The 26,465-nt window shown below is 51.1% G+C and overlaps 1 protein-coding gene and 1 non-coding gene across 3 annotated transcripts; one reads left to right on the top strand and one right to left on the bottom strand.

Annotated features, from left to right (window-relative positions):
* SH3GLB2 (SH3 domain containing GRB2 like, endophilin B2) lies at positions 1–26,134 on the top strand. Of its 2 annotated transcripts, XM_007471803.1 has the most exons (13): positions 122–184; positions 4,425–4,566; positions 5,406–5,534; positions 18,387–18,520; positions 18,796–18,888; positions 20,472–20,483; positions 21,174–21,236; positions 23,299–23,322; positions 23,859–23,948; positions 24,283–24,383; positions 24,648–24,662; positions 24,784–25,024; positions 25,362–25,469. In XM_007471803.1, exons 1-13 carry the CDS (start codon positions 122–124, stop codon positions 25,467–25,469), a joined length of 1,215 nt encoding a protein of 404 aa, XP_007471865.1. The 2 variants fall into 2 exon arrangements, with proteins under 2 accessions (XP_007471864.1, XP_007471865.1); XM_007471802.1 differs by lacking the exons at positions 20,472–20,483; positions 24,648–24,662 and adding an exon at positions 26,012–26,134 and having other exon boundaries at positions 1–184.
* On the bottom strand, positions 10,635–10,707 carry TRNAG-CCC (transfer RNA glycine (anticodon CCC)). The gene has a single exon. It is a non-coding gene; the product is annotated as a tRNA-Gly (tRNA).
* Positions 26,135–26,465: the final 331 nt, after the last annotated feature.

The following is a 26,465-nucleotide window of genomic DNA, read 5'->3' as shown; positions in this document are numbered from 1 at the left end:
CAGGCGGGCGCGCTAAGGGCCAGAGCACCGGCAGCAGGTGGGCGCGGTGCGGGCTGGCGGCGGCGGGCCGGGGGTTGCCGGGCGGCGTTCGGGCCGGACGTGGCCGGCCGTGCGGAGCGCCATGGACTTCAACATGAAGAAGCTGGCGTCAGACGCGGGCATCTTCTTCACCCGGGCCGTGCAGGTGAGGCCGTGCACCCTGGGCCCCGCGCGGCCGGCGGGCACCCCTGCAGCAGAGCCCGGGGCCGCGGGAGAAGGCCCTCGCGGCCGCCGCTCCTTCCCCGCTGCGGAGTCGCCCTAGCCGCCCCCCAGCCCCTCCTCCTTCTGCGGTGCCCAGTAGAGAGAAAGAGCCCGGGGCGGCCGGCCACACTGGCCGCACCCTCAGCGTGGCCCAGGCCTGGGGAGTGAGCCGGGCCTGCCTCGGCCCTGCTGTCGCGGGGGAGGTGTCAGCCTCCACCATTTCGACCCGCCGGCCGGGTAGTCCCGCTGTCCTGGCGCCTGCCCCGCCCCCGGTGGGGGGCTCCGCTGAGTAGGGCAGAGGGCCCCAGGCGGTTCCTGTCTCCTTGCCCTTGCCCAGCAGTGACTCTGACTCCCGGCAGGCGTTTGGAGGCCTGAGTTTCAGGCCTAAGGACTCGTGCACCCGCCCTGACCCCTTCTCTGAGCCTCAGTCTCCGCACCTGTGCAATGGACTGGTGGTACTGATCCCCTCAGGTCCCTTTTACACGCTTGGATAGCTCGGAAGCCAGGAGGGCTGGGGTTATTTACTTTCTGCTCCGTGGGAGGCCTGTTTCTCTTATTTCCCCAGGCCCTGGGGGCTGGCGGGGTGCCCTCCTTGGGAAGCTGTACAGTGGGTGATGCTGGGATTAGAACAAGTCCTATCCGTTTGGGGACAAGGGAAAAAACAGAAGCAGCTGAGTGTAATGGTGAAGACCGGGAGTCAGCTGTGGGTGTGGAGGCTCCCTCTTGTGACTCCCTTTGAAGACGGGGCTTCACCTCTCTGGGCCACAGTTTTTCAGTCTGAAAAATGGCCTTAGCAGTCCCTCCCTCCCAGCATGGATGTGAGTGTCCCAGGCATTCCACGTGAACATGCTCACTAAAGGCAAGTCATTCTTGGTGTAACGTGGTTAGTATTGCAGCTGTGCAGCATGTGACATTAGGCAAGTCTCGGAGCCTCCGTGTTCCCTTCTGTCAATCAGGGGTCGCACCAGTCTGCCTCCCAGGGTGGCTGCTGCCTTGGGGCTTGGCCTGTCACAGCGCTCTGGGAACAGATTCTGTTGTTTGTCCTTGCCCTGGTTGTTGGTTCTCTGGAGGAGCCCAGCCCCAGACAGTCTCTTGGAAGCCCACATGCCCATGTTTACTAGAAAGCACAGTGTCCCGTTGAGGATTTGCGCCCCAGAGAGGGTTTGCTGCTCCGTGTTCGAAGCCCTGCCGGGGACCCCAGCCCTAGTGGGGATGCTAGCAGCCTGGAGTTCATGGGCCCACCCCTGTCCATCCAGAAGGAAGGGAATTCCCCCCAGTGTTGGTATGGCAACCACTTTATCTCCCACATCTGGGAAGAACCTGATATGCCAGTTTCCTGCTACTTTGGGGCCCTAGCACCTGACCTGGCCAGGCCTGCAGAGCCTGGGGTATGGGGAAGCTTGGTCCCTGTGGCCTCTTTTCTCCTGGGGTGGGGGGGCAGGCCCACTGGTTCGCCCATACTGGAGTGGGAGCCAGTGCCCAGGCTCCCGCCTCCAGAGTGGAGGAGGGAGCTGGGAGCTTTATAAATAGAGGCTTTCTCTGGCCCTGCACGCCCACCCCCTGCTGCTGCCATCTTGCAGGGAGCAGCCTCTGAAGCCTGGGCCCTTCCTCTTGGCAGGGATGGGGCAGGGTGGCAGCCAGAAGAGAGAAGGGCTTGAAATGTGACCTGGGCAGGAGAGCACACTCAGGGGACCCTCCTGAGGCCAGTCTGCCCTGGGGTAGGAGTCAGCCAGGAGGGACGGGGGTGGTTTATTATTAATGTGTGGGCAGCTCCTCTGCGTAGGTGCCACCTACCTATGCACGACATGCTGGGTAAGCGCTCAGCCCCTCCATGTGTCGAGGACACTTTTAGGAGCCTCACCTCATCCCCGTCCAGTAGGGAACTGGACCTTGGCCCTGGGATAAGAATCCGGAGGCCACATCCCTTTTGCATGGGCGATTCTAGGATGGCTTCTCAGTCCCCGAACTGTGCCTTGAAGGTCAGGAGGGGTTTGCCGAGTTGGTCCAGGTGATGGGAACAGCCCAGCTAAGGGCACCGAGACAGGAAAACCTAAGGCATGTTTGGGTAAGATGCCAGTGGGGGTGGGAGTGGGCAGTGGAAGTGCTGGTACTAATGCTGTTGGTAGTAATTGCAGTATTACTAATAGCAGTGGTAGGAGTAATGATAATAAAAGCCAGGGAGGCTGTGGCATCGTTCTCATCCAAGTCAGGCAGGCAGCGGTGAACGTGGGAGGGATGCCCAAGATGTTGGGAAAGCCCGGTAGGACTTTGAACCTGGGTGGGTGTGTGGTGTGAGGGACGGGTGGCCAGGTGGCACGGCGGGGAGTGCTGCCATTAACCTTGGTAAGAAGGGGAGATGCTGAGGTACACACTGAGGGTGACACAATCACCTGAATCATACTGGCTGGTGCCATCAGGGTAAGGATGTCCCTAGGTGGCTCCTGAGAGCCAAGGAGGGACCTGAGGGAGACCTTTTATTAATGATGATGATGACGCCAGCTAACGTTTATCAGGCCTATACTGTGTGCTGACCACGAAACTAAGCACCTTCCAAATATTCTGTGAGATAGGTCGTGTTATCCCCATCCTCCGGGGGGAAACTGAGGACCAGAGAGGTGACTTTGCCTCTGACCCTCGATTTTCTCATCTGCAAAATGGGGTAATGCTAACCCCTGAAGGGTCTGGGTGAGGTGAGGCCTCTTCAGGGCCTGGCTCCAGGAGGCCCCAGCTTGGGGAATGTGACGAAGAAGAGGAGTCGGGAGACCGGGAGGAGGCCAGGAGCAGCTGGTTCCCAGGTGAGGAGCCGCAGGCTCTAACCCTGGCCCACCCAGCTCTGCAGAGGGAAACCCAAGCCCCCATGCATAATTGATGGCTGCCGAGCTGGAGCAGCCCGACAGGGCAGCCTGACCACCGGTGGTGCCTCCTGCCCCTTGCAGCTGGACCTGTCCTTGGCCTCTGGATGACTCACCGCTGCCTAGTCATCTGGGAAGGGCCTCCAGACCCCCAGCCTGTGTGACTCCAGCACAGCCTGCCTCTTGCTCAGTCTCAGCGGCATCTTCTGTGAAATGGGAAACTTGGCCGGCCTGAGGGCAGTGTCTGTTGTTGTCAGGGCTGATCTACTCCTGCAGGTCTTCACCCCTTTGCTGTTTGCCTGTGACCTCCCCTTGGCTGGACGGGGCCTTTGAGATCAGAGAGGCCAGGACTTGGGCCGGTTTCTGGTTTTTCTTAGGTGGCCCCCATGGTTTCTGCCAGCTCTGAAGGGGGACCCTTGTGACATCCTGGTCCTTTCCTGGCCTTGGGGCGGGGCTGCCGAGCTTTCTGGGCCCTGGGTGTGCCCAGCAGTTGGCTCTGATGAGCTGGCGCTGTTCCCCATATACCACTCCAGGCAACCGGAGGCCAGCCATGTGGCCATCCTCCCCCCGCCCCGCCCCGCCCCGCCGCATTCCCCTTCCTTCCCAGCCATCTCTCTGCGCATCAGCTCTTACACTGAACACTGACTGCCTGCCAGATCCTAGCCTTCATGTCTTATCCACATCTTTCTTATTTCATTCTTACAACCTATGAGGGAGATGCTATTACTTATTATTACCATTTTCAGCTTAGGAAACTGATGCTCAGAGAGGCAAAGCCACTTGCCCAAGGTCACACAGCTCATCAGACTGAGACTTGAAGTCCCTCTGATTCTGGAACCTGGGTTCCTCTGACTCCCTCCCTTGGTATCCCCTTCCCGTGGCTCCCAGCTGCCCCGGAACATCCTGATAACCCCAGACCTTGTTCTGTGCCCCTTTTGTTCCCTGAGCACTTGTAACCAAGTGCTTTCCTTCAGAGTCAGGCTGGGGGGACCCTTAGTGATAGGCTCCCAAGGGTTCCTTACACCCTAAGTTGTATGTCTGATTTTGTACAGATGTGCTTTTTTGGGGAGAGGGAGTCTGTATCTTTCATTGGATTTCCAAAAGGAGCCATGATCCCCAAACTCTGGTCCAACCACCTCATTTCACAGAGGAACAAACAGGCCCAGGGCAAGGTTGCACCTTGATCAAGGTCACAGAGCAGGTCAGGGGCAGAGCAAGTTTCTTGACCTTGGGGCCTGAATTCCAGCCAGGTGGGAGGGGTAGATGGGCGGGGCAGGGGTGCTCCTCCCGTCCCCCTTTCTGAGCCCTCCACCCTGGGTGCTCTCCCCACAGTTCACAGAGGAGAAATTCGGCCAGGCCGAGAAGACCGAGCTTGATGCCCAGTTTGAGAACCTTCTGGCCCGGGCAGACAGCACCAAGAACTGGACGGAGAAAATCCTGAGGCAGACAGAGGTGTTGCTGCAACCCAACCCCAGTGAGTGGACACGGGCCGGCCCCGGGCTTGGGGCGGGAAGCTGCGGGCAGGAGCCCCAGCTGCTGAGACTGTGCAGGTGGGCCTGGGCGGCAGGTGGGATTTGGGTTAGACTCTTGGGGCTTAAGGCTGCTGTTTTGGGGGGTCCCGCTTAAAGAAAACAGCAGACTCAGTGTTGGGCTCCAGGATGCACTCTCTGGGACAGTGGAAATGCTAAGTGTCGCACAGAGGAGTTGAAGAAATGCCTGGAAACTAAAGCACAGTTGGGAGAAGAGGCAGGAGAAACGGGAGCCAGGTCACTGGAGGGAAGGCAGCGAGGCTCAGGGATGAGAGAGGACTTGCCGAGAGTCACACGCAGCGTGGTGCAGGCAAACGCAGCTGCAGGAGAACCTGTGGGAAGAGAGGGCTGGCCTGGGGTCGTGAGACTTGTCTGCCTGTATGTCTGCTGTTAGCTGAGTGAGTGTGCTGAGAGCTTTCTGGGGCCAGGCCAGGGCATTGCTCACGTGTGTGTTATGCCCTGTAAATCCATAGTGTAATGAGGGAGAAGCTGTGGGGTGGGAAGGGGTGGCAGTTGCCTTCAGGCCCGTCACCTGCAGCTGTGTGACCTCGGGCAGGCATTTCAACGTGTCTGAGCCGTGGCTTCTTTCTCTCTAGAGTGAGGGCTTCGCGGGGTCAAGGGCCAGTCTCACACAGTTGAGAATCAGCAAGAGAGTATTCTGGAAGTCACCAGGCTGGATGCCCCTGTGGGCAGGCCCTGGTCTGGATCTGTTTCTGTCACCACAGCTTTCATCCTTGGGCTCCTACCGAAGAGCCCTGTGGCTTTGGCTGCTGTCTCCCCGCAGGTGCCCGAGTGGAGGAGTTCCTGTATGAGAAGCTGGACAGGAAGGTGCCTTCGAGGGTCACCAACGGGGAACTGCTGGCTCAGTACATGGCAGAGGCGGCCAGTGAGCTGGGGCCCACCACGCCCTACGGTGAGCCAGTCCCCACAGCCAGGGTCGGGGGTCACGGTCTCTGGCACAAATCTTCTTCCCTCCCTTCTCTCCTTCCTTTCTCTGTTTTTTAATTTGCACACATGATACCTGGATTCATTTTGCTTGTAAACACCTCAATCAATGGAGATGAAAATAGAGTAAAAAATAGAAGCCTCCCGGGACTTCCCTGGTGGTCCAGTGGTTAAGACTCTGTGCTCCCAGTGCAGTGGGCCCGGGTTTGATCCCCGGTCGGGGAACTAAGATCCTGCATGCCGCACAGTGCAGCCAAAAAACAACAACAAAAAATTGAAACCTCCCTTACCCAGTTTTGGTTTGTGTGCATTTTTTAATGGGATCATGTTATGTGTACTATTCTGCAACCTGATTTTTAAACTGGGCACTGCACTACAGATAATCTGTTCACAGCACTTACAGAGTCACCTCAATCTTTATTTTTTATTTTTTAAGTTCTATCTAGGTACAGTTTATACACTATAAAGTACACCTGTTTTAAGTGTGTAATTTGATGATTTTTAGTGAATTTACAGAATTGAACAAACATCCCCCAATCCAATTTATGTATTTTTTTTTAATTTATTTAATTTTTTAATTGAAGTATAGTTGATTTACAATATCGTGTTAGTTTCAAGTGTACAGCACAGTGATTCAGTTACACACACACACACACACACACACACACTCACACACACAACATATATATATATTCCTTTTCAAATTCTTTTCACTTTTAGGTTATTACAAAATATTGAGTGTAGTTCCCAGTGCTATACAGTGGGTCTTGTTGGTTATCTATTTTATATACAATAGTGTGTATATGTTAATCCCAACCTCCTAATTTATCCCTCCTCCCACCCCCCCTTTCCCCTTTGGTAACCATAAGTTTGTTTTCTGTGTCTCTGAGTCTGTTTCTGTCTTGTAAATTAGTTCATTTGTATCATTTTTTAAGATTCCACATATATGTGGTATCATATGATATTTGTGTTTCTCTGTCTGGCTTAACTTCACTTAGTATGATAATCTCTGGTTGTGTCCATGTTGCTGTAAATGGCATTATTTCATTCTTTTTTATGGCCGAGTAATATTCCATTGTATTTATATACCACATCTTCTTTATCCATTCACCTGCTGATTGACATTTAGGTTGCTTCAATGTCTTGGCTATTGTGAATAGTGCTGCAATGAACATTGGGGTGCATATAGCTATTCCAATTATGGTTTTCTCTGGATATATGCCCAGGAGTGGGATTGCAGGATCATATGGTAGCTCTGTTTTTACTTTTTAAAGGAACCTCCATACTGTTCTCCATTGTGGCTGCACCAGTTTACATTCCCACCAACCGTGTAGGAGGGTTCCCTTTTCTGCACACCCTCTCCAGCATTTATTATATGTAGACTTTTTAATGGTAGTCATTCTGACTGGTGTGAGGAGATGCCTCACTGTAGTTTTGATTTGCATTTCTGTAAAAATTAGCGATGTTGAGCATCTTTTCATGTGCCTTTGGGCCATCTATATGTCTTCTTTGGAGAAGTGTCTAGTTAGATCTTCTGCCCATTTTTTGATTGGGTTGCTTGTTTTTTTGATATTGAGCTATATGAGCTGTTTGTATATTTTGGAGATTAATCCCTTGTCAGTTGCATCATTTGCAAATATTTTCTCCCATCTTGTAGGTTGTCTTTTCGTTTTGTTTCCTTTGGTTGGGTTTCCTTTGCTATGCAAAAGCTTTTAAGTTTAATTCCCATTTGCTTATTTTTGTTCTTGTTTCCATTACTCTAAGAGATGGATCCAAAAAGATACTGCTGCAATTTATGTCAAAGAGTGTCCTGCCTATGTTTTCCTCTAGGAGTTTTTGTTTTGTTTGTTTGTTTTTTATATATATTTTTGGCTGCATTGGGTCTTCGTTGTTGTGCGCAGGCTTTCTCCAGTTGTGGTGAGCGGGGGCCACTCTTCCTTCCGGTGCACAGGCTTATCATTGCAGTGGCTTCTCTTGTTGTGGAGCACGGGCTCTAGGTGCGCAGGCTTCAGTAGTTGTGGCACACAGGCTCAGTAGTTGTAGCTTGTGGGCTCTAGAGCACAGGCTCAGTAGCTGTGGCACGTGGGCTTAGTTGCTCCACGGCATGAGGGATCATCCCAGACCAGGGCTTGAACCCGTGTCTCCTGCATTGGCAGGCATATTCTTAACCACTGTGCCACCAGGGAAGTCCCCCTCTAGGAGTTTTATGGTATCTGGTCTTACATTTAGGTCTTTAATCCATTTTGAGTTTAGTTTTGTGCATAGTGTTAGAGAATTTCTAATTTCATTCTTTTAATTTAGCTGTCCAGTTTGCTCAGCACCACTTATTGAAGAGATTGTCTTTTCTCCATTGTATATTCTTGCCTCCATTGTTGTAGAGTAATTGACCGTAGGTGCATGGGTTTATTTCTAGGCTTTTTGTCCTGTTCCATTGATCTATATTTCTGTTTTTGTGCCAGTACCATACTGTTTTGATTACTGTAGCTTTGTAGTATAGTCTGAAGTCAGGGAACCTGATTCCTCCAGCTTCATTTTTCTTTCTCAAGATTGCTTTGGCTATTCAGGGTCTTTTGTGTTTCCATAAAAATTAAAAAATTTTTTGTTCTAGTTCTGTGAAAAATGCCATTGGTAATTTGATAAGGATTGCACTGAATCTGTAGATTGCCTTGGATAGTATAGTCATTTTGAGAATACTGATTCTTCCAGTCCAGGAACACAGTATATCTTCCCATCTGTTTGTGTCATCTTTGGGTGGCTTTTTTTTGGCTGTGCCGCGTGGCTTGTGGGATCTTAGTTCCTAACCACTGGACCACCAGGGAATTCCCTCATCTTCCGTTTCTTTCATCAGCATCTTATAATTTTCAGAGTACAGTTCTTTTGCTTCCTTAGGTAACTTTTTAAAAAAAAAATAAATTTATCTTTTTTTTTTTGGCTGCATTGGGTCTTTGCTGTTGTGCACAGGCTTTCTCTAGTTGTGGCTGCTCTTCATTGTGATGGCTTCTCTTGTTGCGGAGCACGGGCTCCAGGCGTGCGGGCTGCGTTAGTTGTGGCACGTGGGCTCAGTAGTTGTGGCTCGTGGGCTCCAGAGCGCAGGCTCAGCAGTTTTGGCGCACAGGCTTAGTTGTTCCACGGCATGTGGGAATCTTCCCAGACCAGAGCTCGAACCCATGTCCCCTGCATTAGCAGGCGGATTCCTAACCACTGCGCCACCAGGAAAGTCCTCCTTAGGTAGTTTTATTCCTAGGTATTTTTATTCTTTTTAATTTCTCTCTCTGGTCTTTCATTGTTAGTGTATGGAAATGCAACAGATTTCTGTTTATTAATTTTGTATCCTGCAACTTTATTGAATTCACTGATTAGCTCTAGTAGTTTTCTGGTGGCATCTTTAGGATTTTCTATGTACAGTATCATGTCATCTGCAAACAGTGAGAGTTTTACTTCTTCTTTTCCAATTCGGATTCTTTATTTCTTTTTCTTCTCTGATTGCTGTGGCTAGGACTTCCAAAACTATGTTAAATAAAAGTGGCATGAGTGAACGTCTTTTGTCTTGTTCCTGATCTTAGAGAAAATGCTTTTAGTTTGTTACCATTGAGTATGATGTTAGCTGTGGGTTTTTCATATATGGCCTTTATTATGTTGAGGTAGGTTTCCTCTGTGCCCACTTTCTGGAGTGTTTTTATCATAAATGGATGTTGAATTTTATCAAAAGCTTTTTCTGCATCTATTGAGATGATCATATGGATTTTATTCTTCAATTTGGTAATGTGGTATATCACACTGATTGTTTTACAGACATTGAAAAATCCTTACAGGGACTTTCCTGGTGGTCCAGTGGGTAAGACTCCACACTCCCAATGCAGGGTGCCCAGGTTTGATCCCTGGTCAAGGAACTAGATCCTGCGTGCATGCCGCAACTAAGAGTCCACATGCTGCAACTAAGAAGTCCGCACACCACAACTAAGGAGCCCACACATTGCAACTAAGAGCCCACGTGCTGCAACTAAGACCTGGTGCAGCCAATATAAAGAAATAAATATTAAAAAAAAAAAAGTAAGAAAAATCCCACTTGGTAATGGTGTATGATCCTTTTAATGTATTGTTGGGTTCAATTTGCTAGTATTTTGTTGAGGATTTTTGTGTCTATGTTCTTCAGTGATATTGGCCTGTAATTTTCTTTTTTGTGTGGTATCTTTGTCTGTATTTGGTATCAGGGTGATGGTGGTCTCGTAGAATGAGTTTGGTTCCTGCCTCTGCAATTTTTGGAGTAGTTTCAGAAGGATCGGTGTTAACTCTTCTTTAAACATTTGATAGAATTTTCCTGTGAAGCCATCTGGTCCATCTGGACTTTTGTTTGTTGGAAGTTTTTAAATCAGAAATTGTATTTCAGTACTTGTAATTGGTCTGTTCATATTTCCTCTTTCTTCCTGGTTCAGTCTTGGGAGATTGTACCTTTTTAATAATTTGTACATTTCTTCTAGGTTGTCCATTTTAGTAGCAGATAGTTGCTTGTAGTGGTTTCTTACAGTCCTTTGTACTTCTGTGGTGTTGGTTGCAGCTTCTTCCTTTTCATTTCTAATATTACTGATTTGCGTCCTCTCCCTTTTTTTCTTGATGAGCCTGGCTAAAGATTTATCAATTTTGTTTATCTTTTCAAAGAACCAGCTTTTAGTTTCATCGATCTTTTCTGTTGTTTTCTTAGTCTGTAATTTATTTATTTATGCTCTGTTCTTTATGATTTCTTTCCTACTAACTTTAGGTTTGTTTTTTCTTCATTTTCTAGTTGCTTTAGGTGTAAGGTTTGGTTGTTTATTTGAGATTTTTCTTGTTTCCTGAGGTAAACTTGTATCACTATAAACTTGCCTCTTAGAACTGCTTTTGCTGTGTCCCATAGGTTTTGGCATAGTGTTTTCATTTCCCTCTAGGTATTTTTTAATTTCATCTTTGATTTCTTTTTTTATTAATTAATTAATTTATTTATTTATTCGTCTACGCTAGGTCCTAGTTGCGGCATGCGGGATCTTTTAGTTGCAACATGTGGGCTTCTTTAGTTGCGGCATGCGGGATCTAGTTCCCTGACCAGGTATCGAACCTGGGCCCCCTGCATTGGGAGTGCAGAGTCTTAATCACTGGACCACCAAGAAGTCCCTCATCTTTGATTTCTTTGGTGAGCCATTGGTTGTTCAGTAGCACATTGTTTACCCTCCACGTGTTTGTGTTTTTTGCAGTTTTTTTCTTGGACTTGATTGCTAATCTCATAGCATTGTGGTCAAAAAAGATACTTGATATGATTTCAGTTTTCTTAAATTTACCAAAACTTGCTTTGTGGTCCAGCATGTGATCTGTCCTGGAGAATGTTCCATGTACACTTGAAAAGAATGTGTATTCTGCTGCTTTTGGATGGAAAGCTCTATAAATAACAATTAAGTCCATCTGGTCTAATGTGTCATTTAAGGCCTATGTTTCCTTATTGATTTTCTGTCTGGATGAACTGTTCATTGATGTAAGTGGGGTGTTTAAGTAGACCCATATTATTGTTTACTGTCGATTTCTCTTTTTACATCTGTTAACACTTGCCTTATATATCGAGGTGCTCCTGTGTTGGGTGCATATATATTTATAATTGCTATATCATCTTCTTGGATTGATCCCTTGATCATTATGTAGTGTCCTTCTTTGTCTCTTGTAGCAGTCTTTATTTTAAAGTCTGTTTTGTCTGGGACTTCCCTGGCTGTCCAGTGGTTAAGACTCTGTGCTTCCAATGCAGGGGGCGCAGGTTCGATCCCTGGTCAGGGAACTAAGATCGCACATGCTGTATGGCACAACCAAAAAAAAAAAATGAAATGGGTCTCTTGTAGACAACATATATATGGGTCTTGTGTCTTGTTTTTGTATCCATTCAGCCAATTTGTGTCTTTTGGAGCATTTAATCTGTTTACGTTTAAGGTAATCATCGATGTGTATGTTCTTATTGCCATTTTTTTATACATTTATTTTAATTAATTAATTTATTTATTTATTGGCTGTGTTGGGTCTTTGTTGCTGTGTGTGGGCTTTCTCTAGTTGCGGCGAGAGGCGGCTACTCTTTGTTGTGGTGCGCAGGCTTCTTTTTGCAGTGGCTTCTCTTGTGGAGCACAGGCTCTAGGCATGCGGGCTTCAGTCGTTATGGCTCTCAGGCTCGGTAGTTGTGGCTCACAGGCTCTAGAGCACAGGCTCAGTAGTTGTGGTGCACAGGCTTAGTTGCTCCGTGGCATGTGGGATCTTCCTGGACCAGGGCTCAAACCCATGTCCCCTGCATTGGCAGGTGGATTCTTAACCACTGTGCCACCAGGGAAGTCCCTTATTGCCATTTTGTTGATTGTTTTGGATGTGTTTTTGTAGGTCTTTTTTCTTCCTTTCCTCTTTTCTTTCCTCCTTTCTTGTGAGTTGATGGCTATTTATTTTTTAAGCGTTTAGGATAGACGGATTAAACGTTTTTTAAAATATTTATTTATTTGGTTGCGTCGGGTCTTAGTTGCGGCACGAAGGATCTTTCATTGTGGCACGCGGGCTCTTCGTTGCAGCATGTGGGCTTCTCTCTAGTTGTGGTATGCGGGCTCCTGGGCACGTGGGCTCTGTAGTTGTGGTGCGCGGTCTCCAGAGTGCGTGGGCTGTGTAGTTTGCAGCACGCAGGCTCTCCCATTGAGGTGCGTGAGCTCAGTAGCTGTGGCGTGTGGGCTTAGTTGCCCCATGTCACGTGGGATCTTAGTTCCCCGACCAGGGATTGAACCTGTGTCCCCTGCATTGGAAGGTGGATTCTTTACCACTGGCCCACTGGGGAAGTCGCTGATGACTATCTTTAGTGTCGTGTTTGGAATCCTTTTTCTTTTTCATGTGTGTATCTGTTATAAATTTTTCATTTGCAGTTACCATGAGGTTTTGATACAGCAGTCTGTATAACTACATGATTGTTTTAAGTTGCTGATCTCTTAATTTCAAATGCATTTCAGATGTCCTGCACTTGTACTCTCCTTCTCTCACAATTACTGGTTTTGATATCCCGTTTGTGGGTGGATGATTTCGTACCTTTACTGTATGTTCACCTTTACTGGTGAGCTTTTGCATTTCATAATTTTCTTGTTTCTAGTTGTGGCCTTTTCTTTTTCGCTTAGGGAAGTTCCTTTAGCATTTATTGTAAAGCTGGTTTGGTGGTGCTGAATTCTTTTAGCTTTTGCTTGTCTGTGAAGCTTTTGATTTCTTCATCAAATCTGAACGAGAGCCTTACTGGGTACAGTATTCCTTTTTTTTTTTTTTTTGCGGTACGTGGGCCTCTCACTGTGTGGCCTCTCCCGTTGCGGAGCACAGGCTCCGGACGCGCAGGCTCAGCGGCCATGGCTCACGGGCCCAGCCGCTCCGTGGCATGTGGGATCTTCCTGGACCGGAGCACGAACCCGTGTCCCCTGCATCGGCAGGCAGACTCTCAACCACTGCGCCACCAGGGAAGCCCTGGGTAGAGTATTCTTGTTTGTAGCTTTTTCCCTTTCATCACTTTGAATATATTGTGCCACTCCTTTCTGGCCTGCAGAGTTTCTGCTGAAAAATCAGCTGATAGTCTTACGGGGATTCCCTTGTATGTTATTTGTTGCTTTTCCCTTGTTGCTTTTAATATTTCTCTTTGTCTTTATTTTTGTCAGTTTGACTACTATGTGTCTTGGTGTATTTCTCCTTGGGTTTATCCTGTATGAGACTTTCTGCGCTTCCTGGACTTGGGTGACTTCCCCAATCCAATTTAAAGAACATTTCCATCACCTGCAAAAAAGTAACTTGTGTCTACTTATAGTCAGTCCCACTCCCACCCCCAGGCAACTATTGTTGCTTTGTTATTTTTCATTGTTGTTTTTGTCGTTTTTTATAAATTTATTTATTTGTTTGGCTGCATGTGGGATCTTTCATTGCGGCACACAGGCTTCTCTCTACTTGCGTGGCATACAGGCTCCAGAGCGCGTGGGCTCAGTAGATGCGGCATGTGAGCTCTCTAGTTGTGGCACGTGGGCTCTAGCATGCGTGGGCTCAGTGGTTGCAGCACATGGGCTTAGTTGCCCCGCGGCACGTGGGATCTTAGTTCCTCGACCAGGGATCGAACCCAAGTCCCCTGCATTGGAAGGTGGATTTTTAACCACTGGACCACCAGGGAAATCCCAGTATGGTTTTGTCTCTATAAATTTGCCTTTTCTGAATATTTCATATAAATGGAATCAAGTGATATGTTGTTTTTTGCATGTGGCTTCTTTGTCTTTGAGGTTCATCCATGTTATGTGTTTTAGAATTTTATTCCTTCTTACTGTTGAAGAGTGTTCCTCTGTATGGGCTGATCTCATTTTCTTTGTCCACTTACCATTTGAGAGACATTTGGGTTGTTTTGCTTTAAACAGTTGCATATGAACTTTTGTGAGGATATATGTCTTCACTTCTATTGGGTATATACCTAGGAGTGGAATTGCTGAGTCATATGGTAAATTTATGTTTAACATTTTTTTTAAATTTAATTTTATTTTTGGCTGTGCTGTGCAGCTTTCAGGATCTCAGTTCCGCAACGGGGGATTGAACCCTGGCCCTCGGCAGTGAAAGTGCAGAGTCCTAACCACTGGACCATCAACCTTTTAAGAAATTGCCAAACTGTTTTCCAAAGTGGCTGTGTGATTTTACATCCCACCAGCAGGGTGGTGTTTAATTTCCTGATATTTATGGATTTTCCAAGTTTCCTTCTGTTGTTGATTTCTAATTTAATGTCTCTGTGGTCAGAAAACATACTTTGCATGATTTTAATCCTTTTAAATGTATTAAGACTTGTTTATGGCCTATAGTGTATGGTCTCTACTGGAGGATGTTTCATGTTCACTTAGAAATTGTACTTTATGTTGTAGGGTAGTGTTGTCAGGCCATCTTGGTTTATAGTGTTGTTTATCTTCTATATCCTTGTTGATTTTGTCTTATTGTCCCATCCTTTATTGAGAGTATTAAAGTCTCCAGTTACTTCTGTTGAACTGTCTATATTTCTGTCTTTATTCTGTCAGTGTTTGCTTTATGTATTTTGGAGCTGTGTTGTTAGGTCTGTATGTTTATAATTGTATATGTCCCTGATGAATTGACCTTTCTATCATTGTAAAATACTACTCTTGGTCTCTAGTTAACCTTTTTTGGTCTTAAAGTCTGCTTATCTGATAGTAGTATGGCCACTCCTGTTCTCTTATTGTCACTCCTATTCTCATATTGTTATATGCAAACGGGGGCATGTATCTTTTTCTGTCCTTTTATTTTCACCATACTTATGTCTTTAAATCTAAGGTATGTCTCTTATAGAGAGCATATATTTGAATCTTTAAAAAAAAAAAAATCCAATCTGACAGTCTTTGCCTTTTGATTGGAGTGTTTAATCCATTTACATTTAATGTAATTGTTGATGTGGTCGGATTGCCATTTCGTTATTGTCTCCCTGTATCTCAGGTGTTTTTTGTTTGATCCTCTGTTACTGCCTTCTTTTGAGTTAAATAGATATTTTCTAGTGTAATATTCTAATTTCTTTGTTGCTTTTTTTTTTTTACTTAAAAAATCTTTCTTAGTGGGTTTTTATAAAAAATATTTATTTATATTTATTTTGGCTGTGCCAGGTCTTAGTTGCAGCATTCAGGATCTTTAGTTGCGATATGTGGGTTTCTTAGTTGTGACATGCATGCAGGATCTAGAGCCCCGACTAAGGATCAAACCCATATCCCCTGCATTGGGAGTGTGGAGTCTTACCCACTGGACCACCAGGGAAGTCCATCTTAGTAGTTTTACAATTTAAATTACAATATGCATTTTAACTTAACACAATCTACTTTGGAGTAATACTAACTGAATTCCAGTAAAATATAGACACTTTGCTCCAGTATAACTCCCTTCTCGCCCTATTCCTTTGTGCTATTATTGTCATACATATTATATCTCAACAACACAGTTTTATAATTATTGTTTTATGTAGTTGTCTTTTAAATCAATTAAGAAAAGAGAAAAAAGTTTATATTGTCTTTTATATGTACCTATATAATTACCTTTACTGGTGCTCTGTAGTTCCTTATGTAGATTCAGGTTACCATCTAGTGTCATTTCACTTTAACCTGAAGTATTTCTTCTATGGCAGGTCTGCCAGCAATGAATTCTTTTAGCCTTTGTTTATCTGGGAAGTCTTTATTTTGTGTTCACTTTTGGAAGACAGTTTTGCTGTATATAAAATTCTTGGATGAGAGTTTTTTCCTTTCATCACTTTGAATATATCCTCTCACTATCTGGCCTCCCTTGTTTCTGATAAGAAGCCAGTTCAAATCTGCTGTTGAACCCTTCTAGTGATTTTTTCTTATCAGTTGTTATACTTTTCAACTCTAGAATTTTCATTTCTTTTTTATAGTTTTAATCTCTTTATTGACATTCCTTATTTGAGAAGTCATTGTCATCCTACTTTCCTTAAATCTTTAAACATCGCTTCTATTAGGTTTTTTATTTTTTAATTAAAGTATAGTTGATTTATAATATGTGTTTCTGGCGTACAGCATAGTGATTTAGTATTTTTGCAGATTATATTCCATTATAGGTTATTACAAGATAATGGCTATAATTCCCTGTGCTATACAGTATATCCTTTTTTTAAAAAATTTATTTTTGGCTGTGTTGGGTCTTCATTGCTGTGCACGGGCTTTCTCTAGTTGCAGCGAGTGGGGGCTGCTCTTCGTTGCGGTGTGTGGGCTTCTCATTGCAGTGGCTTCTCTTTGTTGCGGAGCACTGGCTCTAGGTGCACAGGCTTCAGTAGTTGTGGCATGCAGGCTCAGTAGTTGTGGCTCGCAGGCTCTAGAGCACAGGCTCAGTAGTTGTAGCGCATGGGCTTAGTTGTTCTGTGGCAGGTGGGATCTTCCCAGACGAGGGTTCGAACCTGTGTCCCCTGCATTGGCAGGTGGATTCTTTTTTATTTTTTAATAAATTTATTCATTTATTTATTTTTGGCTATGTTGGGTCTTCGTTGCTGCACGTGGGCTTCCCCTAGTTGCGGAGAGAGGGGCTACTCTTTGTTGCAGTGCACCAGCTTCTTATCGAGGTTGCTTCTCTTGTTGCAGAGCATGGGTTCTAGGCATGTGGGCTTCAGTAGTTGTGGCATGTGGGCTCAGTAGTTGTGGCTCGCGGGCTCTAGAGCACAGGCTCAGTAGTTGTGGCACATGGGCCTAGTTGCTCCGCAGCACGTAGGATCTTTCCAGACCAGGGATTGAACCTATGTCCCCTGAATTGTCAGGAGGATTCTTAAGCACTGCGCCACCAGGGAAGTCCCTATATCCTTGTTGCTTATCTATTACATATATAGTAGTTTAATCCCATAACCCTAATTTGTCCCTCCCCACCATCAGGGTTTTGTTTTGTTTTTGTTTTTTTACTTATTTGTAATAGCTGCTTAGAAGTCTTTGTCTGCTAGGTCTAATATCTGGGCCTCCTTGGAGATAGTGTCTGTTGATTGCTTTTCTTTCCCTGTGTACTGTCCGTACTTTCCTATTTCTTTGCATGTCTTATAATTTTTGTTGAGTTATTATTGCTGTTTGTTTCTTTAGAGACTTGCCTGAGCTAATTGTTTAGAGTCTGTTCTCTGCAGTATGCAGCTACTGATGTCTCTACTTGTTTTTCTTTTTAAATTATCCTTTTTATTTTTAAGCCTAGCTTCCTAGGGGTCTCTTCCAGGTCAGCATATGTTAGTGGTCAGCCAATGATTAATCAGAGGTTGTGCTTAAACATCTTGCACCATTAAGGCTTTACTGATGAATTTATGAGTGGGCTGGGGAACACACTCAAAGTTCAAGCAGTTTACATGTCTGCCCAGCTTTTAGTTTGTGAATGTGCAAAGCATCCCACTAGCCAAGAATGAGTTGATGGGGTTCTCTCCCATCTCTCCCAAGTGTGCTATACACATGCATAGCCTTCCAGACCACCAGAGATATCTGGATTTTATCAAGGCCCACTATGACTATCTCATTTCCCAGATCTCCTGTTAAATTTCCGGCAGCTCTGTCGCTTGTTCCAACCAGTATTCCAGGTTCATGTTAGCTGTGATGTTCCTGATTATTTGCCATTGAGATCACTATTGTTTGTGATCCTGTCCCATGAGTTTTTCTGTGTTCCAGCCCAAATCAAGTCAGCCCCCTCAGGGCTTGCCCCACCCTGCTAGGAGATGGGAGTACCCCCAGGCCAAAAAGCCACAGGCTCCATTGTTTTTACCAAGGTCCTAAAGTTCTGGAATAAATGCTTCTCAATTTGTTATTTGCCTTAGGTTAATTTCCAGAGTCCAGAAATCGTTTTTGAGAACGGTGTCCAGTTGTGGTTTTTTTTAAAAGGATATTCTTTTTTTAAAAATTTTTATTTTATTTTGGGCTGCACTACACAGCATACAGGATCTAGTTCCCCGACCAGGGATTGAACCTGGGCCCCCTGCAGTTGAAGCGTGGAGTCTTAACCATTGGATCACCAGGGAAGTCCCTGTGTCTAGTTTTATTATTGCTTTTGGGGAGAGGATTTGCTGAGCTCCTTCCTCTGTCATTCTGAAAGTCCCCCCCACCACACATCTTTTTAACGGCTGTGTAGCATTCCGTTCTTTGGGCATCCCACTATTTATTTGTCAATAGGTATATGGATATGTAGATTTTCCACATCTTGCCAGGCCAGCCATTGTGCTCTTGTCTCTCAGAACATCTCTCTCTGAGCTCTCCCCTACTTCCTGGGGGTCAGAGCAGCCTGAGCCTGACCCTCTTCCTCACGCCTCCACTTTGTTTCTCAGGAAAGACACTGATCAAGGTGGCAGAAGCAGAAAAGCGCCTGGGAGCCGCAGAGAGGGATTTTATCCACACGGCTTCCATCAACTTCCTTACACCCCTGCGCACCTTCCTGGAAGGGGACTGGAAGACGATTTCGGTGAGGGGCCGGGGGCCACTTGCTTCCTGGTAACAGTGGCGGCCCTCTCCTCATAGCGGCTGAGCCCAGGCTCTTCTCCCATGCTGGGACCCAGCACTCCTGGGGCCTCCCCAGACACGGCTCTTGTGGACTGAGTGGCCTGGAGTGGGTGACTCCCCCCGTCCAGGCCTCAGTTTCCCTGTCTTGACCAGATGGTCCTGGGGGCTGGTCCTGCCAGGGCCAGGGGGCTCCCGGGGCTGCCCAGGTCTCACTGTTCCCTGTTCACACCCCCTCAGAAGGAGAGGCGGCTCCTCCATAACCGGCGTCTGGACCTGGATGCCTGCAAAGCACGGCTGAGGAAGGCCAAGGCCGCAGAAGCCAAAGCCACGGTAGGTGTCGTGCCGGCCTCCTGCCCCCCCCATCCTGGTTGGAGCCAAGGAGCGGGGGAAGGGACCTGGTGTTTGGCATGACTTCTCTCCCCTGTCCCTGCCTACAGAGGCCTGGCTGGGGGCTGCTGCTCTGGGCTGACCATTTCAGGTCACACCTCTCTGCCCCACCTGCAACGGACCCCTGGCGGCCCAGAGCCCTGGGACCCAGGGCAGACGTTGATGGGGTGGGCGGACCAGCAGTGCCCCGACCTGAGCTCAGGGCGGCCCACAGCCTCCCCAGACCGACAGCCAGTTGGCTTCTTGCATGTCCCTGCCCTGCCCTCCCTGGGTGCTCGGCTCTGTTCCCGGCTCTGCCCGGACATGGCTCCCCCTACTAACTCCCCCACCTGCTGCTCCAGCGCTGGTCGCAGGGTGCCCTGTGCTCAGGCTCCCCTGTGGTGGTGCGGAGGGCCCCGGAGCTGGACCGCCCGCCTGCCCAGGGGTGTGTCTGAGGGGCCCTCTGGGAGCCCCATGGCACTGGGTAGGGCCTGGGCTGTCTTCGCTCCCGCTTCACTCTCAGCTCACGGAGGCCTGTTCAGCCAGGCCGATGGGACACAGTGTGGGACACTTTGACCAGGGCTAGGCCAGGGTTGGGAGAGCTGGGCCTGAGGGTGGCCAGGCTGCTTGGGGTGCAGGGCCCGAAAGGCCACCTCACGCCCTGGGGAGGGAATCCCCAGGTCAGGTCCAGGGCACGCCGTGGAAACATCCGGCCCGGGCTCCCCGCTCCCCTGAGAGTTCCAGCCTCCAGCCCTTCTCGCGTTCCCCTCCCTCAGTGTGGCCACCTGGGGTTGCGGAACCTGGGCAGTGCGTCTGGCGAGAGCCGTGGGCAAGGTCCCGGTTCATCCAATTGTGTGGGGTCCAAACTGGAGGCAGGGGCTCAGCCACTGGAGTCTTGTTGGCTTGGGCAGGATGACCTATGTCTGTCTAAGTCACCTGGACAGGACAGTCTCCCTGCCACTCAGGGGTGGACCACCTCTCTGGAGTAACTTGGTCAGGATAAGCTCTTCCTACATCAGCCAGGCGGGGGAGCCCTTCCTTAGTTACTGGGACGGCACGCCCTCCCCTCCAGTTGGTTGGCCCAGAGTCTTTGGCTTGGGCAGGACACCCCGTCCCGAGCTGGGCCCTGGCAGCCCAGATACAGCATCCCAGAGGACTCCAGCCCAGCAGTGCACCCCGTCCTTCCTACCCCTCTCAACACACACACACACACACACACACACACACACACACACACACGTGTCAGGACTCCTTCCAGAGGGCAGGGTTGTGTGACCCCAGGGGCCTGCTCCCGCCTGCGCTGTGGACTCACTAACTCTTTGTTTTTGTTCCTTTCTGTTCTGCTTTGGGTAACTTGGCTCAGTGTGAGGGCTCAACACACACACACACACACACACACACACACACACACACACACACACACGTGTCAGGACTCCTTCCAGAGGGCAGGGTTGTGTGACCCCAGGGGCCTGCTCCCGCCTGCGCTGTGGACTCACTAACTCTTTGTTTTTGTTCCTTTCTGTTCTGCTTTGGGTAACTTGGCTCAGTGTGAGGGAGATGTGAGTATACCTATCCCACGTGCTGTGCTGCTTCTGGTTTGCCCATCTCGGCCTCGGGCCCACAGTGCCGGGTCGGCCGGGGACGTCCTCGGGGCGTTTTGCAAGCAGCTGGTCTCCCCACCGGAGGCTCTACCATGCGTAGCCTCTGCTTCGGGGGGACGCCAGGCATTGGAGCCTGTGAGTCAGCTTTTTGCAAATGTTGAAAGCCTGTCACTGTGTCCATCCATGCATCTGTCTGTCCATCCTCGTTGTGGGGAGGGGCCTGGTCCTTGCTGCAGGAGCGAGAGACGTGGTGTGCAGAGGTTCTGGACGGAGAGAGCTGGGCGGGGCGGGCTTTGTTGGGAGGACGGTGGGTCTGGCTGGGGCATCTGAGTGAGGCCGGGGCCGGGGGACGAGGGTCCGTGGCCGCCAGGCCAGGGGCTGGACCCGTCTGTGGCTTGCCCCAGGTAAGGGCCCTGATGGCAGGCATGTCCACCCACTTAATCTTGGTCTGGACTGGCCTTGGCCCGCCTCCTCTGCAGGTGGTTGGCTTGGGGAGAAGCGGGGGGCTCCGTGTTGTGTTTGTCTGTACCCTCCTGTCCGTGGGGTCGGGGGCTCCTGGCATCTCCCATGGGAGGGCCTAGGGCAGCCTTCCGGCCCGGCCCTGGCCCCGTATGACCCCCTCCCCCCATGAACTCTGTTCCCCGCCAGGCGGTGCCTGACTTTCAGGAGACTAGACCTCGTAATTACATTCTCTCGGCCAGCGCCTCCGCGGTAAGCGCCCCTGCCCCACCCCGCTCCCCTTCCCCTCCCACACTCGGGCCTGGGCCTGACGTGCAGCAAACGGGAGCCAGAGGGGCAGGCAGGGGCCGCGCCCCTGGTCAGGCAAGTCCTGTCCACCCGCCTCTGCCCTGTGCCCTGTGCCCGTGTTGCCAGCCTTACTTCTCCCTGCCCAGCGCTGAAGGTGAGCCTGGCCCACTGCGCGGCACAGCCCGGTGCACTTGGGGCGGCAGCGGCCCCACCTCCAGGGCACCTGAGAGTCTGCCCAGCCCCGACCCCCCCCAAAGCAGGCACCGTCCCCTCCCACACTCACCGTCCCGGAGCGCCCGGCCGTGCGGCCCGGAGGAGAGGGAGGAGGTCTGGGCCTGGCCGGCCACGGGGTCACGGGACACAGGGACGGCGCTGTCCATCCAGCTGCCTCCGTAGCACATCTGCTGGGTGTCGTGGAAGTGCTTGAGACTGAACAGGGAGGGTGGGAGGGCACAGCTGGGTGGGGGAAGGAGCCGCCTGGGCCCGAGGCCCAGAGGTTGGAGAACAGAGCTTGTCCTGAGCTGGCCTGAAGCTGAGCGTGAGGGCGGGGCGGGGGCGGGGACTCTGGAGGTCGGATGGGCGGGGCTGGATCAGGAGGACGTTGAATGTCTTGGTGTCTTTGCTTCCTACAGCTCTGTTGAGATTTGTGGTATTTACTGTTTAGTTTGGGAAATAGGCAGGTCACACCTATCCCATCATGCCTGTCGAAACCACCACTGTGTCTTTCTCTGCCTCTCTCTCTCTCTGTCCCTTATTCAGATCCCTTAGCCATTTCTTTTCCTTTTAAACAGACTTTATTTTTTAGAGCAGTTTTAAGTTCACAGCAAAATTGAGCAGGAAGTACACAACTTTTCCACATACTCCCTGCCCCACATAGGCACAGCCTCCCTCAGTACCAAAATCTGGTACCAGAGTAGTACATTAGTTACAATTGAAGAATCTACATTGATATGTCATTATTATCCTAAGTCCATAGTTTACATTAGGGTTCACTGTTGGTGTTGTGCATTTTCTGAGTTTCGTCAAATGTATAATGACATATGTCTACCATTATAGGATCACGGAGTAGTTTCACTGCCCTAAAAATCTGTGCTCCCTCCCTATTCAAATCTATTCATCCCTCCCCCCCCCCCACCCCCCCCCACCCCCGACGGGTGACAACCTTCCGCAAAGACCCTCTGGCTCTTCTCCATCTGTCATAAGCATGTTGCTGTGTGCAGTCATTTGTCCTCGGGGGCGTGAACCACAGTGTAGTCCACCGGGCCCCTGTGGCTGGGTCTCCGACGTGTGTCCACGTGGAGGTTGCTTCCCTGTTGTGATATGCTAAACGGCACTGAGGTGGGACACATCTGTCCAAGGGCTGGCCTTGTTTTGCTTTCCGCATTTCAGGTCACATCTTAGGGTAGCAGCGGGCAGGAGAAATGGGTCTCCTAAGCCGTGGTGGGGGGAGGGGGGTCTTTCTTCTTTAGACTCTGGATGACACTTCCCGCCCCCCTTCCTGGGCCGAGTGGAAAGAGGAGTATCCAGGAGGGTGGAGACGGCCCTGTTTTTTCCTTGTGCCTTTGAACCCCAGTGTGACTCGGGCACGAGGCTGCCTTTCTCTGCCGAAGGACAGAAAGGTTCAGTGACTGGTCCAGGGTCACACAGTCTTGCCTCCCAGCCCACCAGCCTTAGCCAAGTGTCAGGGTGGGGTGCGGGACGCTCAGTCTCCCTTGAGACCCCAGTCAGAGCCTGGGGACTGGCACTGTAGGAGAAACCCAAGTAGGACTCCCCAGCTGGCTGTCCCCCCTCCCCGCATGTGGCATGTGGGACTAGACGGACTATGATGTCGGAGCCCCCTCTTTCACACCAGGCCTCACCCCAGCCTCAGCCCCTCGTTGGGCTTTGGGGAGGGAGTTGGGGAGAGGTTGGGGTCTCAGGGAGCTGGGGCAGGGCCTGGGCTCTGGGGTTCAGCCGTCCTCCCCTCCCCTGCTGACCGGTGCCCCCCTCCCTCCCCCGCTGACCTGTCCTCTTGTGGTCTCCGCAGCTCTGGAATGATGAGGTGGACAAGGTAAGTCAGGGCTCAGGGAAGAGGCTGCAGGGGGTGGGCAACAGGAGTCCAGGCTCACCTGCTGCCGTCAGGGGCAGGTCTGTTTCTAGTTCTGGGCTCTGCCCTCACTCACTGGGGCCACGGTAGGGGTTGTCACTTCCCCTCTGCCCTGTTGCACACAGTGGGCCCTCCGGAGGCAACTGTTGGTTGGATTTGTCCCTGGTGCGTGATGGCGTCAGATGGGCAAATGAATGAGTATGAAAGGCCAAGGCAGGGCGCCCGAGGCTCTGTCTGCTTGTCCAGGAACTGACCTCAGGACGGGGTGGGGTCCAAGCGGGGCTGTCAGCTCCTCCAGTGGTCAGGGCTTCAGGCCTGAAGTCAGGGGTGGGAAGTGCACTCCTGCCACTGATGTCTGCATTCCCTGGGGGAAGTGACAGCTGCCACAGAAGGGAAGAGGAGGCCGCTCCTGGGCAGCTTCAGGGACGCGCGGGAGAAGGCGGTGGGAGGGAAGCTGGGGGGCGGTTCTTGTTCTCGTGCTCATGCCCCGCCCTTCCCAGGCTGAGCAGGAGCTCCGAGTGGCCCAGACAGAGTTTGACCGGCAGGCAGAAGTGACCCGGCTCCTGCTGGAGGGAATCAGTAGCACGCACGTGAGTCCTGCCCCCGTTTCCTCCTTCTGTCATCCACCGTCTTCTTGCCGCCCCTCGTGTCCCCATGAAACTAGTCCATATTGAGGCAGCGAGTGAACCTGGATCTCGAAGGCAGGTGGGGAAGGGTATGCTTGAGCCTGCAGTCTGTAAGGATGGGATTTAGCCTCGGCAGAGCAGGTCCCAAAGGGTGGGTACCTCCCTCCAACCCCAGGGAGCAAGTGGCCTGGGCAGAAGACATCGGAATGCCGGGCCAGGGTCTGCAGAGGACAGGATGGGGAATGGGATGTTTTGGCCCCTCGCATCCCCCCGTCAGCCACGGGCGTCTTCCCCACAGGTGAACCACCTTCGCTGCCTCCATGAGTTCGTTGAGTCTCAGACCACTTACTATGCCCAGTGCTACCGCCACATGCTGGACCTACAGAAACAGCTGGGCAGGTGCCCACCGGGGTCCCCTGGCTCCCAGCCCCGACCACCCCAAGCTCGGAAAGCCCCGTGACACCCAGGGCGGGGTGGAGGGCTGCCGACTGTGGTGGGACATCACACTGCTCTCTGGGCCCGGGCACCCTATCACAATGACAGCGAGGTGGCTGGCCTTGGGGACCTCTGGCGTGGTTTCTTGAGACTGTGTGGGGTAGGGGGTGGCGGGGATGGCGGGAGCATCTCACATTCCCCGTTTCCCTCTTCCTTTCATGCCGCCAGCTCCCAGGGAGCCATGTAAGTAGCAGGGTCTCCTCGCCTCTGCGGCCGTGGACCTAGCTGGTGTTTGGCAGGGCACACAGGACTCCCAGGGGGGTGTGGCTCCCGGCTGCTGAGGTGTGCCCCACCCCCTCTCCAGATTTCCAGGCACCTTCGTGGGCACCACAGAGCCCGCTTCCCCGCCCCTCAGCAGCACCTCGCCCACCACCGCCGCGGCCACTATGCCTGGGGGGCCCTCTGTGGCCAGCCTGGCTCCTCCAGGGGAGGCCGCTCTCCGCCTGGAGGAGGTGGCGCCTCCCGCCAGCGGGACCCGGAAGGCCCGGGTCCTCTACGACTACGAGGCGGCCGACAGCAGTGAGCTGGCCCTGCTGGCTGACGAGGTAGGCCTGGGGGCCACGAGGACGGGGGGAGGGCCGGCTCACGGGCGCCAGGAAACTGGAGCTGGGGGCATGGGGCCTACAGACCCTGCACCGCGGGCTTCCAGCCTCCGAGGGGCCCTGCGGGTAGAGCTGGGGCCAGTCGGGTAGGCAGAGACGGCTCCAGCTCTGAGGAAGCAGCCTCTCTGATCTGTCTCTGTAGAGCAGCTGAGGAGGTGAGCGCCCGCCTCAGGAGGTGTCGTTTCCTATGTATCAGGGGAGACCGCAAGTCTGTCCCCCCTTAGGGCTGGGGCCAGTTCTGCCTGGCCGGGGCGTGACCCTCCTTCTCCGCCCTCCGCAGCTCATCACTGTCTACAGCCTGCCTGGCATGGACCCTGACTGGCTCATTGGCGAGAGAGGCAACAAGAAGGGCAAGGTCCCTGTCACCTACTTGGAACTGCTTAGCTAAGCAGGCCCCCTCCCAGGCCCCTGCCCATTCTGGCCTGGGCAGGAGGATGGGTGCAGCCCTGCCACTTGTCTTGTCTGTTGGTGACCCAGCTGCTCAGGGTAGCGAAAGTAACCCCATCCCATCCCGCCCCTGGTCCTCCAGCTGCGAGGGGCCCCAGAGGCTGAATGATCCCGGCCCCTCCCCCAGCCCTGCTTCTGACCTGGTTCTGGAGATTCCCCCCTGCCGCCCCCACCTGCATCCCTGAGCACCCCAGCCCTCCCGGCTCCTGCTAAGGAGGGAGGGCCTGGCTGCAGCAGCTGCACTCAGCGCCTAGGCCCGTGGGGGTCAGTGCAGAAGGCCTGAGGAAGCCCTGAGGAAGCCCTGGGGCGCACCCTGGGGGAGGGAGCTCCTTTTAGTTGCCAAAAGCAGCAAAGGGGGAAAGGCAGGCAGGTCTGCAGCAGGCCTGAGGACTGGATGTCATCCCCTCTGGATGAGCTGGAGCAGAGGGAAGCCTGGGCCATGGAGCAGCATCTCCCCGGTGCTACCCTTCCCCTCCCATACAGCTCAAGCCAAGTATGGTGGCTGCAGCCTGCACCTCTCCACACTCACTTTTTAACTGATCTTTTTACTCTGCCTGTCTGCTTGCTCTCTAGCCAGTGACAAATAATAAACCATCCTTCGTGTGCATGTTGCCTGGGCTCCGGTCGGGTCGCAGGCCTCACAGGTGGGAAAGGGAAGAGGAGACTTCACATCTGCACCACCCCTCCTTCTGGGGGGAGGGCGTGATGTACAGAGAGCTCAACGTGCCTGCTGTGGGCCCCTCCCAGAAGCACTAGGGCAGAGGGAGGGAGAGCTCTTAGGGCAAAGCCAGCACCTCCCTTCCTCCCACGCTGCCTGTGCTGCTCAGGAGGGAGTGCTGTTCTCCTACTGCAGCTGCGTAATTACGTTTTTTTTTGGGTGGGGGGCGGTTTGTTTGGGCCACGCCGTGCAGCTTGCAGGATCTGTTCCCCAGCCAGG

The sequence above is a fragment of the Lipotes vexillifer genome, unplaced genomic scaffold (genome assembly GCF_000442215.2).
Source record: "Lipotes vexillifer unplaced genomic scaffold, Lipotes_vexillifer_v1.1 scaffold98, whole genome shotgun sequence".
Classification (NCBI taxonomy): Eukaryota; Metazoa; Chordata; class Mammalia; order Artiodactyla; family Lipotidae; genus Lipotes; species Lipotes vexillifer.
The sequence above is the reverse complement of the archived record's forward strand: the minus strand, read 5'-3'. Positions and strand labels throughout refer to the sequence as shown.